Source organism: Mytilus californianus, unplaced genomic scaffold (assembly GCF_021869535.1).
Source record: "Mytilus californianus isolate M0D057914Y unplaced genomic scaffold, xbMytCali1.0.p SCAF_7, whole genome shotgun sequence".
In the NCBI taxonomy this organism is placed as follows: domain Eukaryota; kingdom Metazoa; phylum Mollusca; class Bivalvia; order Mytilida; family Mytilidae; genus Mytilus; species Mytilus californianus.
Genome location: NW_026262723.1, coordinates 96,900,018 through 96,913,909, shown reverse-complemented (window position 1 = coordinate 96,913,909; position 13,892 = coordinate 96,900,018). Strand labels below are relative to the sequence as shown.

Genomic DNA, 13,892 nt, shown 5'->3' with positions numbered 1-13,892 from the left:
CCCTCAGTCATGGTCTATTGACTTTGAAACTTTGCTTAGTTTACATGTATTAGTTTGTGATTAGGTCAGTTTATGGGGAACAACTAGTGGTAGGTCAATGATATTTGGTATGCAGTTGTATAAGCATTAGCACATCTCATTTCCATGGAGAATATTTGGTCCTTACCCTCAGTCACGGTCTATTGACTTTGAAACTTTTGCTCAGTTTACATGTATTAGTTTGTGATTATGTCAGTTTATGGGAAACAACTAATGTTAAGTCATTGATATTTGGTATGCAAATGTATTTACATTTGCAAGTTTCATTTCCATGGAGATTATATAACCCCACCCCTTCATTATGGTTAATTAACTTTGAAACTTCTACATAGTTTACAAGTTAATGTTTGTGTTTAGGTTTGTTTAAAGGGAACGACTTACGAAAAGTCAATGGTATTTGATATGCAGTTGTATTAGAATTGGCACATCTGATTTCCATGGAGATTATTTAGCCCTGTATCTTCAGTCATGGATCATTGACTTTGAATATTTACATAACTTACATGTTAAAGTATTGCTATTTTAATTTCAACATTTGCATTATCAAAATAACAAATAGGCGAGACATATCTCTGTGTTAACAGTTTATTTAGAAAAAAGGGGGAGGGGTAGATATAATCACGAGGACGAAAATCAGAGTGTATTGACATTAACAATTTCTATGCTTATCGTTGTGGAACGTATCTATGTTAAATACTCACAATTTGTTATATACATTAATCTTGTTTTGGAGTTTCGGTACATTCTATTGCAACATTTAATAATAATATATGACTAAGAGAAGATTCATTTTTGTTTCTGACGTCCAGTGGCAAACATCTTATTCATATTCTGGTCGAGAATAAATTAACAAGTAATAGCTTTCTAAAAAGCTTGCCATCTCATAGCTGATACAGTTTAAAATTTTTAAAATGTTATAAGCATTACAGTTTCATTCATTCTGAATGGCTTAAACTGTAGTTGGATTACAAAAATAAAACGGCTAATGCAGTTTTAGAGATTTACATATTTCTTTCCTTTTTGTGACTCTCCTTGACGGAATCAAAAAGCGAGACATACGTATGCTGTTTCCGACAGCGGCGGTGTCAACAATGTATTAATTTGTAATTAGGTCTTGTTTATGGTGAACCACTAGTGTTAGGTCAATGATATTTGGTATGCAGTTGTATTAGCATTGGCACATCTCAATCCCATGCAGATTATTTGGCCCGCCCCCTCAGTCATGGTCTATTGACTTTGAAACTTTGCTTAGTTTACATGTATTAGTTTGTGATTAGGTCAGTTTATGGAGAAAAACTAGTGGTAGGTCAATGATATTTGGTATGCATTTGTATAAGCATTGGCACATCTCATTCCCATGAAGATTATTTGGCCCGCCCCCTCAGTCATGGTCTATTGACTTTGAAACTTTTGCTTAGTTTACATGTATTAGTTTGTGATTAGGTCAGTTTATGGGGAACAACTAGTGGTAGGTCAATGATATTTGGTATGCAGTTGTATAAGCATTAGCACATCTCATTTCCATGGAGAATATTTGGTCCTTACCCTCAGTCACGGTCTATTGACTTTGAAACTTTTGCTCAGTTTACATGTATTAGTTTGTGATTATGTCAGTTTATGGGAAACAACTAATGTTAAGTCATTGATATTTGGTATGCAAATGTATTTACATTTGCAAGTTTCATTTCCATGGAGATTATATAACCCCACCCCTTCATTATGGTTAATTAACTTTGAAACTTCTACATAGTTTACAAGTTAATGTTTGTGTTTAGGTTTGTTTAAAGGGAACGACTTACGAAAAGTCAATGGTATTTGATATGCAGTTGTATTAGAATTGGCACATCTGATTTCCATGGAGATTATTTAGCCCTGTATCTTCAGTCATGGATCATTGACTTTGAATATTTACATAACTTACATGTTAAAGTATTGCTATTTTAATTTCAACATTTGCATTATCAAAATAACAAATAGGCGAGACATATCTCTGTGTTAACAGTTTATTTAGAAAAAAGGGGGAGGGGTAGATATAATCACGAGGACGACGATGACTTCTTAATCACTAGTGTTAATGCCTTTTTCAATTCTGTAAAGATTGGGTACTATTAAGCAGATGTCGGGCCTATTTTGCAGACATTCTATTCTTTTCTTTGTTTATTGTTTGAATTGTAGAAATGTATGGATATTTCCGCCTGTGTCTGTATCATTCAGTCGGTATCGAAAAGATGGTGGAACTTTGAGAAAAACAAATACAATATATTTCAAACGACATTCAATTCTTTCACGAATACCATTAAAATTTAGAACTTTACATATGGTATATTCATTTTCTATCGTTGAAGTTTCTGTCTTTTTACATAAGCTGGACTGCTGTCGTATTGGGAATTAGAGATATAGAAATTCAAATAAATTATAACCAGCAAATCAAACCATCTACAACCTTAAAAACCAACAACAAAACAGCTACTTAATAACAAAATAAGAAAGCATGCCCCCCTGTGAATGAAAACGAGAGTAACTATTTTTCATGTATCGACTTCCCTATAATATAAATATATATATATTTTCATCCGAAGTCTTGTTGAATGGAGTATGAACATGTGTTCTCTCTTCCATTCAGCAATAACACCCTAGCTAAAAACGGATCTGTTTAGCTGTGCAGTATGTATAAATTCCCGGTCTCGTCATTTCGGACGATGTTAATGAAAGTGTCGCGCCCTCTCAACATAAAAGAACGTTTGCGACAACTCTTTGAGGGGTCCGTAGTTGGCCTATTGCAAGGCCAAATTTCTTCACTTATCCTACATATTCTTTTTTCTCAGGCAATCAAACTTTCCCAATCTTCATCCTGGTCGACCCATTCGTCGAACCAACCTGTCATATATTTTTTTAATTAATGTTTTGTTGTACTGACATATTTATCATTGGGCGTTCAGTAAACACCAACCAATCGTATACAGCTAAACTTATATGGATTTTTTTTTGTATTTGATGAATCAGAGTCTATGACAGTTTCATAATAACTTGCGCTTTAAGGTAGATTAACTGTATACCGCCATCTTGGATTGTAAAATAGCAGTTAACAATGAGTCTAATTTTTTGCTTAAACCTGCAAATTTTGAGACAGATTGGAAATTAATGGGTTAAACAGTTTATTGGAATAAAGAAAAATAAGTGATTTATTGCATTATTCAGACTGATTCATCAAATAACAAGTTTGTGTTTGTTCGAAATAAAATTGTCAACTTAGCCATTTTAGGGAGATAACTCAAATAGTAAAATTTTTATAAAGGAATGATAGAAAAATTTTCAATATTTACTTGTTGCAAGAAAACAAGATCGGTGACACCATTTTTTCTAAAAGCATATTTTAAAACCTTAAGTCTCATATTTTATTTCAAAATTCTTTCTCATAGATTTCGTTTTATTCACAAAAAGTGTTTTTTCATGAAAACCTATGCAAATTTGAGTTTGGACTTATAGTTTGAAAAATAGCACGGTGACCCATACTTTTTATTATATTTTTGTCGAGCCTGCGACTTCTGTTGCAGGGATAGTGATCCGGCGGCGGCAACGTTAACCAACTTCTTAAAAGCTTATTATTTCAGAAGGTAGAATACCTGGATGCTTCATACTTTGTATATAGATGCCTTATGATATGAAATTTCTGTCTGTTTTATGTCCATTGTCCTTGACCTCATTTTCATGGTTCTTTGACTACTTGAAAAAAGAAAATTGTAATCTTAATTGCTTCGCACCACGGTGCGGAGCTATTAGTTTCAGTCGATATACACGCCATCTTGAAATAATTACTTATCACATATAGATTCTGATTGGTTGCTTTATGATGCGGCTGAGATACAGCAACAGCTATTGGCTTAAATGAGATAAAGAATTACAGACTTTTCTCGTCTCAGGATAAGACATCAAATGCCGGAAAATTAACTACATGTATGTGTATTTCAGTTCCAATCAACTGTCATTAATTCATGTTCGTTTTATTATGCATATATTGCACACTGAAATTCAATATTGAAACATCAATTATTAATACGTGTTTATTTGCTTTGTTAATCTGCAATATGCACGATTTGTTTTGCTAAGCAATGTTCCTATACAATGTTTACAAAAATGCTTCTGCCAATCTAGGCACACCTCCAGAGAGGCACACATCCAGAGTCGTGTCTATTTGTAAATGTTTTAATTTTCAACAAGTAAAGTGAACAAAAGTTTAAAAGCATGGGTGTATAACGCACACTCTTAGAGTAGAACAACATCATTTTCACTGAAACTAAATATTTATTGCTGTTTCTTATTGATTTTAACTGTTGTAAATATCTTTTGGTTGTACAAGTCTTTGTTTACTCCTTGGTTTTAATTGTTATTGTCTTCATCACTCGAAATCATGTTACTCTTAATCAACATACATAAACATTCATATATATCTAAATAAATTATATACAGAGCTAGCAATCAAAATCGCAAGTCAATGAACAGCTGAAAGAACTAGAACACCACACTCCACAAAAACACATTGACAACTAAACACTGAACAGCCAGTTTAAAATTTCAGAAAAGTTCATCTGAATAAATATACAAATATTGATATTCCAAGTCTAAGACATCCATTTTATATCAATCAATATCTAAAATTACCACATTTCTAATACTAAATCAACAACCACATGCACACATATTACCTTAAATTAGGATAGAGCGAAGCAGTCCACAGCTTTTTATAAAGCTCAAACTTGTTTCTCTTTTATAGTGAGTAAAGGATAACTATATTTGGTATGTGCATACCTTGCATGGTCCTCATGCCTGTCAGACAGTTTTCACTTGACCTCGACCTCATTTCATGGATCAGTGAACAAGGTTAAGTTTTCGTGGTCAAGTCCATATCTCAGATACTATAACCAATAGGTCTACTATATTTGGTGTATGTAATGATTGTAAGGTGTACATGTCCAACTGGCAGCTGTCATCTGACCTTGACCTCATTTTCATGGTTCAGTGGTCAATGTTAAGTTTTTGTGTTTTGGTCTTTTTCTCTTAAAGTTTAAGCAATAGGTCAACTATATTTGGGGTATGGAATGATTGTAAGGTGTATATGTCTGTCTGGCAGGTATCATCGGACCTTGACCTCATTTTCATGGTTCATTGATCAATGTTCAGTTTTCCGGGTTAACTTTGTTTCTTAGATACTATAAGCAATAGGTCAACTATATTTGATGCATGGAATGATTTTAAGGTGTACATGTCTGTCTTGTAAGGACCATCTGACCTTGACCTCATTTTCATGGTTCATTGGTCAACATCAAATTTCTATGGTTTGGTCTGTTTCTATATTCGGTGTATGGAATTATTGTATTAAAGGTGTACATGTATTTCCTTGGTTTATGTGACCTTGAACTCATTTTCTTGGATCATAAATGTTAATGGGATACTTATAGTAAAACTTTATATTTAGGACTATCAGAATAAAATCAAAGGTCAGTATAGTAGGCGAGACATTTCAGCGTGTACTCTTGTTGAAAATGCATGGAAAAATCTACATTCTGGCAAAGTATAAGAAAATTCTATCTGAGGAAATATATACCAATGATCCCCCTTAAGTGTTATTGGACACCTCTATATAAAACATAGAAATAACTGTCCCTGTCATAGCCATTGTACGAGCATGGTGTTGATTGAACGATAACTATTCAAACACATTATGTCAACCGTTTTCTTTTGGACTGGGCGGTAATCCCAGGAGATGTGAGAGTACGATACAGGTATCTTTTGATTTCGACTCGTCATCTATAATATTAGACCTCGTGCGGGACGCCACAGATTTTCGGTTTCGTGTATCTTCGCAATTTTTATCATGGAAAATACAAAACATTTAGATCCGTGTTTTATTTCAATCAACATCCAGACGCAGACAATTTTGGATGGAGAATTAGGGGATCCTCCCTCCGCCTGAATCCCGATTCCCTCACCCTGGATCCCGGTTCCCTCACTCCGGAATATTCCGGAGTCGGCATAAATCCCGGTTCCCTCACTCCGGAATATTCCGGAGTCACTTACCATGTCCATTATTAAAATTTCCGTCCACTCCGGAATATTCCGGAGTACCTGTTTATGTCCTTTTTATGTTACATAAGAACGTTGCAATCATAATGAAGGACAAAATTCGTTAAAATCACTGAATGAAGTCACAAATTGCTAGAAATTAAATATGCATCCAGTATCCAGGATTAATAAGAGGAGGTTTGTTCGTACGTGATTTAAGAATTGAATGCTTCTTTTTGTAAATTTATTGGGGTGTAAAAGCGTTGACCGAAGTACATTTTGTATGAAGCGCGGAAAAAAGAAGGATGGTTATCCATTCTGATTTTCGGCGCTGATTTTTATGTGAAGTTTAAAGAATTTTCGCAGACTGGACAGTTTCAAACCGCAAGCACCTTTGTTTATCTGGAACTAAATTGCGTTTACATGCATTTCACGCAAGGTATAATGTTACAATATCGATATCGAGCTATGCCTGCATGATCTCATGGTATTGTGGCCACTCTAAGTACAGGAGGTCGTGAATCCGATCCCCGATCAGGTCAAACCAGAGACTTGAAAACTAAGTTGGGTTTTCTTTTTCTCCTCTAAAATCACGTCATTTATTAGTAATATCAAAGACTGCCTGTCATCGTCGGCTTAGAGTCAGCATATCGTTTCCGCGGATTGTCAACTTGTGAACTAACACGTTAAACATCCCTTTAAGCGTGTTGGTCTAGTACAAAGCACTAGGGTTTATATTAAAATCAGATTAAAATGAACTCGTTCTTATATGCATGTTTTATTTACCATTAGATGTTAAACATTAACTTATGATCGTCATATCATCATCAATAACGATTTTTGTTTTGGTTCTTTACAGCGAATATCCGAATATATGTACAACCTAATTGGTATTTTAAATATAAAAATAAGACTCGTTTTTGCTGAAAAAAAACCCCAAACCAAATATAACAACTACAACACATATAGTAACACCTTAATTAATATCGAATTTTTTTTTTAAAACTCAAGAATTTTTATCAATATATGAATAACGAATTAGTACACAAACCACTGATGTCCAGTTCTTTGACAGTTGTTAGAGCACAAGTCAGACGAACCGAAATATGTTGGTTGAAAATTTACTGGATGCTAGTCTAATTAAAATATAGAACTCTGATTTCGTTATACTCATATGGATGCAGACATAAACGAATTTATGTGTGACTTAGGAAGCATAATTATAAACATCATGTAAATGGTGGAAAGCTTGTTGTGTTCAGTTGCAACTTCAAATAAGTTCTTGTTCATACATATAAAAACAATAAGGTGTGGTATGATTGCCAATGATACAACTCTCTACCAGAGACCAATTGACATAAAAGTTTACAACTATACGTCACCGTACGGCCTTCAACAATGAGCAAAACCCACACCGCATACTTAGCTATAAATGGTCACGAATGGGACAGAGATAAAACACAGTAAGATATATAATTTTTATATAGAAATAGAACATTAATAAAATTGAATATATAGAAAGCTCTCTCACAAGCAAAAAAACTCTAACTGTAAAATATTAGGTCATACACCACAGGCACGGCGACACATTCTACTGCATCCACACAGCACGAGCAACAAACCCTGCAGTAAATATGTTCATCTACGATCTGTTCTCCAGTAAAATAAATACATATGACGCTTTCTGAGAAAGTTTCATTTGTTTTGTCTAAGTTATGGTTTATTAAAAAGATTTGGCAGTTTTTTTTATGTTAATTACGATTACCAACAAGATCCGTGCATTACATACAAGTATTTCTTTTAAGATGTATATATCATTAGGCGGTATTTCGTTTTTTATGAAATTTTTAGAACTCGTTGAAAATACATCTCAACAGAATTGTATTTAGTCTTATTGCAGAATGTCTATAAATATGTTTACAAAGTTGAAAAAAATGTCCTTTGGTAATATCTCAGATTTACTGAAAATGTTATTCAGATGTAAATTAGATATGTATACGAGCAGATACATTTTTGTAGGAGTTGATCTTTCCTCAAAATAGGTTTTCAAATATAAATAAAATGAGATGTTGGATACAAGTATGTGTCAACTGAACGACACACAGAGAAAAATATATATCGAGAGGTCGACATACGTTCTGCAACACTAGAACACAATATGAAAATGAGAGGCGAAAGATACCAAAGGTACATTCAAACTCGTTAGTCGAAAATAAACTGACAATGCCATGGCAGAAAAACGAAATAAGACCAAAGGACAAACAACAGTATACAAAACCAAAGGCTGAGCAACATGAACCCCACCGGGTTGATAATCTCAGGTGCTCCAGAAGGGTAGGCAGATCCTGTTCCACATGTGGCACCCGTTGTGTTGCTTATGTTAAGCTCTAAATTGTCCAGACTTTATCAAAGTTGTGAATAACCTTAACGGAGAATATAAAAGATCTGCAATCAAAATAAGTCCTTAAATAAAAAAATACCAAACAAACAAAAGAATGCCCCCCCCCCCCCCCCCCCCCGCAAAAAAAAAATATCTTGATAATATTTTACCATATATTTACGTAATGCGTTTAAGTATTTACGGTTAATACATGTATTAATATTAAGACGATATTTTCGTGACATTTGATTCAATCTTTGAATGTTATTTTGAAGGAAACAATGGTATTTGAATGCATTACTGGATATCCTACTACAGCTAAACGCAATTTCCGAATCGTAATTCTACTCGCTGTTCATATTCCCGGAAAAAACTATGAAATAATACAAGCATTTTGGAATATGTATGAATGTATCCTTGTATGAGTATAATTTGTATGACAGAAGAGGTTCATTTGTAATGATTATATCCAATAAGTCAGATCTCAAGATTGCAATTTTAGCACGTCCGTATTATCGTATTTTCTTCGTTCGTCTCAGTTGGATGTATGTACCAATAAACATCAAGACTGACATGGAAAATAATGCAACCATATTTTGCCAGAAATCCCATTTCGTTTCATATGCAATGTCTTGGCTTGTAAGATAATCGTTGCCAGTGGTAGAACTGGAAATATAAAATATGATTCATTTTCAAAATTAGTTCTTTCTTTTATTGATATAGAATAATATTCACCAGATAACATAACCTCAGAAGCACATGCCATGCACACGGCAATCGGATTGGTACGTTTACATCAAGCACAATCAAAAAGCACATTTTACTGTTAAAGTATAAATAATTCCTGTGTCAGTATTTTACAAATGTGTAGTTTTTCGTGTATTTGTATTTTTCCAGTGAAGATTTTCCTTTACTGGTTTCTTATATGTTATTTTATGTTTATTTTGATAATTTACAGATCGATATCAAAACTGGCGAGAGTTTATATCTCAGGAAACTTTTTTAATCCAGCTACATTTCGATATAAAAAAATAAGGAGATGAGGTATGGTTGTCAATGAGACAACTTTCCACCAAATTGAAAGTTCAAATAAAGTGGATGTAAGCAATTATAGGCAACCGTACGGCTTTCAACCATGAGAAAACCCCATATCGTATAGTCGGCTATTAAATGCCCCGACATGAAAAATATATGCCTGTTCCAAGTCCGGAATCTTGTCAGTAGATATCATTTATAATGTTTTCCATCTTTTTGGGAATGGAGGTTTAACGGCAGGTCTTTTATTTTTTCTGTTAAATTTATTCACATTTTCTTTACATATTTACATATTGTATAAATACCTATCTTTTTCTTGAATACTGTACTTTTACCTCTAAATGTCTTTTGGTGATTTTTGTCGTTGGGTTGTTGTCTCATTGACGTATACCTCACTTCTCCATTTATTCACAATTATTTCTCGAACAAGAAAAAAACCCCGTTTTCTTTATATAATTGATGTTTCTTTGAAAACCGTCATAGTCTTTACATTTACCTACCATAAAACCGTTCCATTTGTAAAAGTCATATCTTTCAATTCAATTATCTCTAACGCCTAAAAAGTCATATATAAAAGTTACAATGAATGGGGAAAGACGCAAAAATTATCAACACATTGCAATACGCACCAATATCTTTCTTAGCAAATCACGCAGCAGTAAGTTACAAATCAACAAAGTTATCTCGTTTGAAGTGTTTTACATTTTTTCATGTCGAAGACTTTTATAGCTAACTATACGGAACAAGTTTTACTCATTGTTGAAGGCCATACAGTGACATCTACGTCTTTTGGTGTCTGGTGGATAGTTGTCTCATTGGAAATAATACCACATCTTCTTATTTTTATACAGACCCACTTATGAAATGTAAATAGTTTTGTTCTTTAATTCAATGTTTTTGTGTTAGTTTTTTTTCAGCTTTGCAATTTTCCTCTGTATTTCGTCAAACGTATTTCCTTTTTATACATATTAATCAGATCATTAACATAATTTTTTTTTGCTGTTGGATTAGATACAATCCTTACACACCCAATATAGATTGCCACTTGACTTGGAATTAACAACGAAGGGGGATCCAATTTTAAACGGAGACGCTCACTTAACATGTTTGTATTGCACTTGTTTCGAAAAATTATCAGATAGCTGCTGAAATCAGAATAGCAGTAAAATTAGCATTTGAACGAGTTTCTGTCGCAACATTCAGATTTACGTTTTTGAGTGGCATGATATAGAAAAGTTCGATTTTCTATGTATTGCAAACTAATTTTCAATTGTGATACTTACTATTCTGATATTGTGTTATTTTTTCATAATAAAAAAAAAAAAGAAAACATTATTTCATTTTGCAAGTGGCAAGTTGCATTAGATACCATAATTATCTATCTAAGTATCGTGTGATCTCGTGTGTGCTGCAAATCTGGCTGTGTCCATTTGTCGCATCCACATCCCACTTGACTTGTCATCGATAGTTTGCCATTTATGAGCAATACGTCGAATGTAAATAGATCACCATCGTTTATCTAACATTAACGTGGATCGATCGATAGTTTTCTATGTGGTGTTTTGTAGCTTCTTGTTAGTTTTTTCACCTTTTATGACAAAAAATTAACCATCATGTTTTTCTTCGTCCTATGCTTTCAGATTTCATTACAACGCCCTCGCCCTTGCATTGTCTTACTGATTTTCTTTGACAAGAAACAAGTGAATGAAATTCATAGATAAGTTAGAATATCATGCATCTTATATAGAGATGAATTAAGTAATAAAACGAAGATAAGGCCATACCAATTTGATTAATAGTTCTTTGGATTTTCCCGCTCCTGTTTTGGAGAAATTGACTTTTCAATAAAAAAAAATAATTACCGCTTCCGCAAATTTTTGGGCCGCATGCCGCTCCAAATTTTGTTTCTCCTTAATTTTTTTTTTCACAGACGTTTTTCTTGTGCATATATTGCTCCGTTCGATTCAAACGCACGTGTGATAAATCGAATTGTAAATAAAAGGTCAAAAATCGGGATGCCAACATGTAGTTGCGTCAGCTCATTGCCGTGGACAAGTAGTTACTGAACACACAGTTATTCGAAATGCATCTCGTTTTATCTATGAAAACCTATTCTAGGAGACAAATCTTAAAAATCTTTCTTAAGATAACCACGATCACATCAATGTTCGTTAGAACAATCGTCATCCCGGATCATTGTTTCAACAGACATAGACTTGAATCTGAATAAGTACGTTGCAGGGCCAGTATATGGCATCAATGGCAACGCCAACGATAGAGAGGCGCTGGAAAATTAGTCCAACGATGTGAGAGCAACCGAAGTTTTAAAGCTCTCAATTGTCTTGGCACACACGAGATTGTTTGGTAGTCTATTCCAATAAAAAATTGTTTTTACAAAGAATGACGGTTTATATTGTTCAGATTTGCTATGTGTAATTTTGAAACACCGGCTGCTGTTTTGTACAAATTTATCTACAATGTTTGATGTTTTATAGACCTATTTATCTTGGATGAAATTAATATTAAATTCCCATGAATTTTAAAAAAATCACAGATTTATCTTATTTTGATAAAACCCCATATCCCCTTCTTAGTCTATTGGCATACAAGCAGAAATCTTTTGTAAGGGAAAATTTAAGAGCTCCAACGTTCGAGACCAAAGTGGTGGTATTGTGATTGGCATGCTCATAACAATTAGGGATGTGTAATTGGTTCAACCACTTCTAGTCAAGCTAAAGAGTTTAAAACGCATTGCAGCTTTTAGGAGCAAAAGGAAAGAGTATTTTGCTGTCAGAATAATGCATGTGAATGTTGTGACATGTATTTTAAGGGAATATTTTAATACATTGAGATTTACATGCATAGCAATATAACTATCTTACTCATGATGTTGTTGAAATATTCACCTTACTCATTATGTTGATCCTATTATGGATAAATAGTTCAAAGTGGACATCAAGCAGCCAATAAACAATCATTACCATATATTGATATAATGAAAACAACTATATTAAAAAATATTTAATATTTTGCAGGGGCATTTTTTTGGATACATTCACATATTTAAATTTTATTCAACATATGTCATTTACCTAACTAACATAATTCCTCTGGTTAAACTGCATCTGCTATGCTTCCTTAATATATGCACATGTATGAATTTTAATGAAAATTCACACAGACAAAGCTTATTTGACGAAAATAATCAAAATTAACTAAACCCCAGCGAGACAAGGAAGATGGGTATGGTTAATGCGCCAATCCATCAAATTATATGCATTAGAGCATGTTTCTTCTCCTTTTTCTATGAAGTAACCCAGTTTTAACATGTACATAAACTCTAAATCGCACAATTTAAAAAAAAAATATACTGCTTGCTTCTCATGTAGAGCACTCGCCTCATAAAAACTCATTTTCAAGAAAAAAATACAATCAAAAAATTTTGCTCGCTTGCCCCATATTTTTTGGAGCTTTTGTCCGAAGAACTACAAATTAAATTGGTGTGGCCTAATCTATGCGCAGGCTGTAATGTTATAGAAAGGATCGTTGGTATAGTTGGGACCAGTGTTACCTAGAAATTGTTTACATTGGTCATTGGAAGATTTAGATATATAATACCTACATTAAGACCATATCTGAATAAACTAAACCATTTGATCCATCGTAACCAATCTTGTATTGTTTTTATATTAACTAACAAACCACTAAACACCTGTAAAAATAACATTTAAAGTTGGTTCTCGCTCTATAGTGACAAATCTTATAAAAAGGCACATGAGATCAATACAATTATTCAGCTCTTAGAATGACGAAAAATATGAAATAGGTATATCAAATTTATTGTAGGAATTTAGTTTCTTGAATACCAGTGTGTGCATGCTAACCCTGTAATTACAAGAAAAGAACTTCCTAATGGCAACTTACATTAAAATTATTAAAAGGATCAACATTCAAATGGTAGCAACCTAAAGGAGTTGACTAGACAAAAAACCCTTGTATTCCTATAACTTCCCTTTACTGAAGCTGATTTCTACTTCATTTTCTTTGCGGTCAAAACTGGTTATGTCTGAAAAAGACTACGCATTCTTGAGTATACTAGGCACATTCTTACCATCATAAGGACATATGTTACAGCAATCCACACATTAGCCATACCAAAATCTGTAACGCATGCACTGAAGAAAAATGCAATGCTAGTTCCTGTCATAGCTACCGTAAACAGTGTTAGAGCATACAAGAAAAATTTCTCCTCGTCTAATGTCAAACCTGTAAAGCATAGATAAGAATATAAAATAAACAAACGAGTTATATCGATCCTTTCGTGATAATATGATAGAATGCTCAGACAACAGATGCAAAAGTAAAATTTGAATATTAG

The 13,892-nt window shown here is 33.4% G+C and overlaps 1 protein-coding gene across 1 annotated transcript in view; it reads right to left on the bottom strand.

The window, feature by feature from the left end:
• Positions 1–8,722: 8,722 nt before the first annotated feature.
• Positions 8,723–13,892, bottom strand: part of LOC127709575 (broad substrate specificity ATP-binding cassette transporter ABCG2-like) — a 38,844-nt gene continuing 33,674 nt past the window's right edge. Inside the window, exons 14-17 of the mRNA XM_052215179.1 lie at positions 13,626–13,780; positions 13,137–13,226; positions 10,015–10,070; positions 8,723–9,145 (exon numbers count right to left, since the gene is read on the bottom strand). Of these exons, the coding sequence (XP_052071139.1) occupies positions 8,992–9,145; positions 10,015–10,070; positions 13,137–13,226; positions 13,626–13,780 (455 nt within the window). The 3' untranslated portion in view covers positions 8,723–8,991. The remainder of the gene's footprint in view (positions 9,146–10,014; positions 10,071–13,136; positions 13,227–13,625; positions 13,781–13,892) is intronic.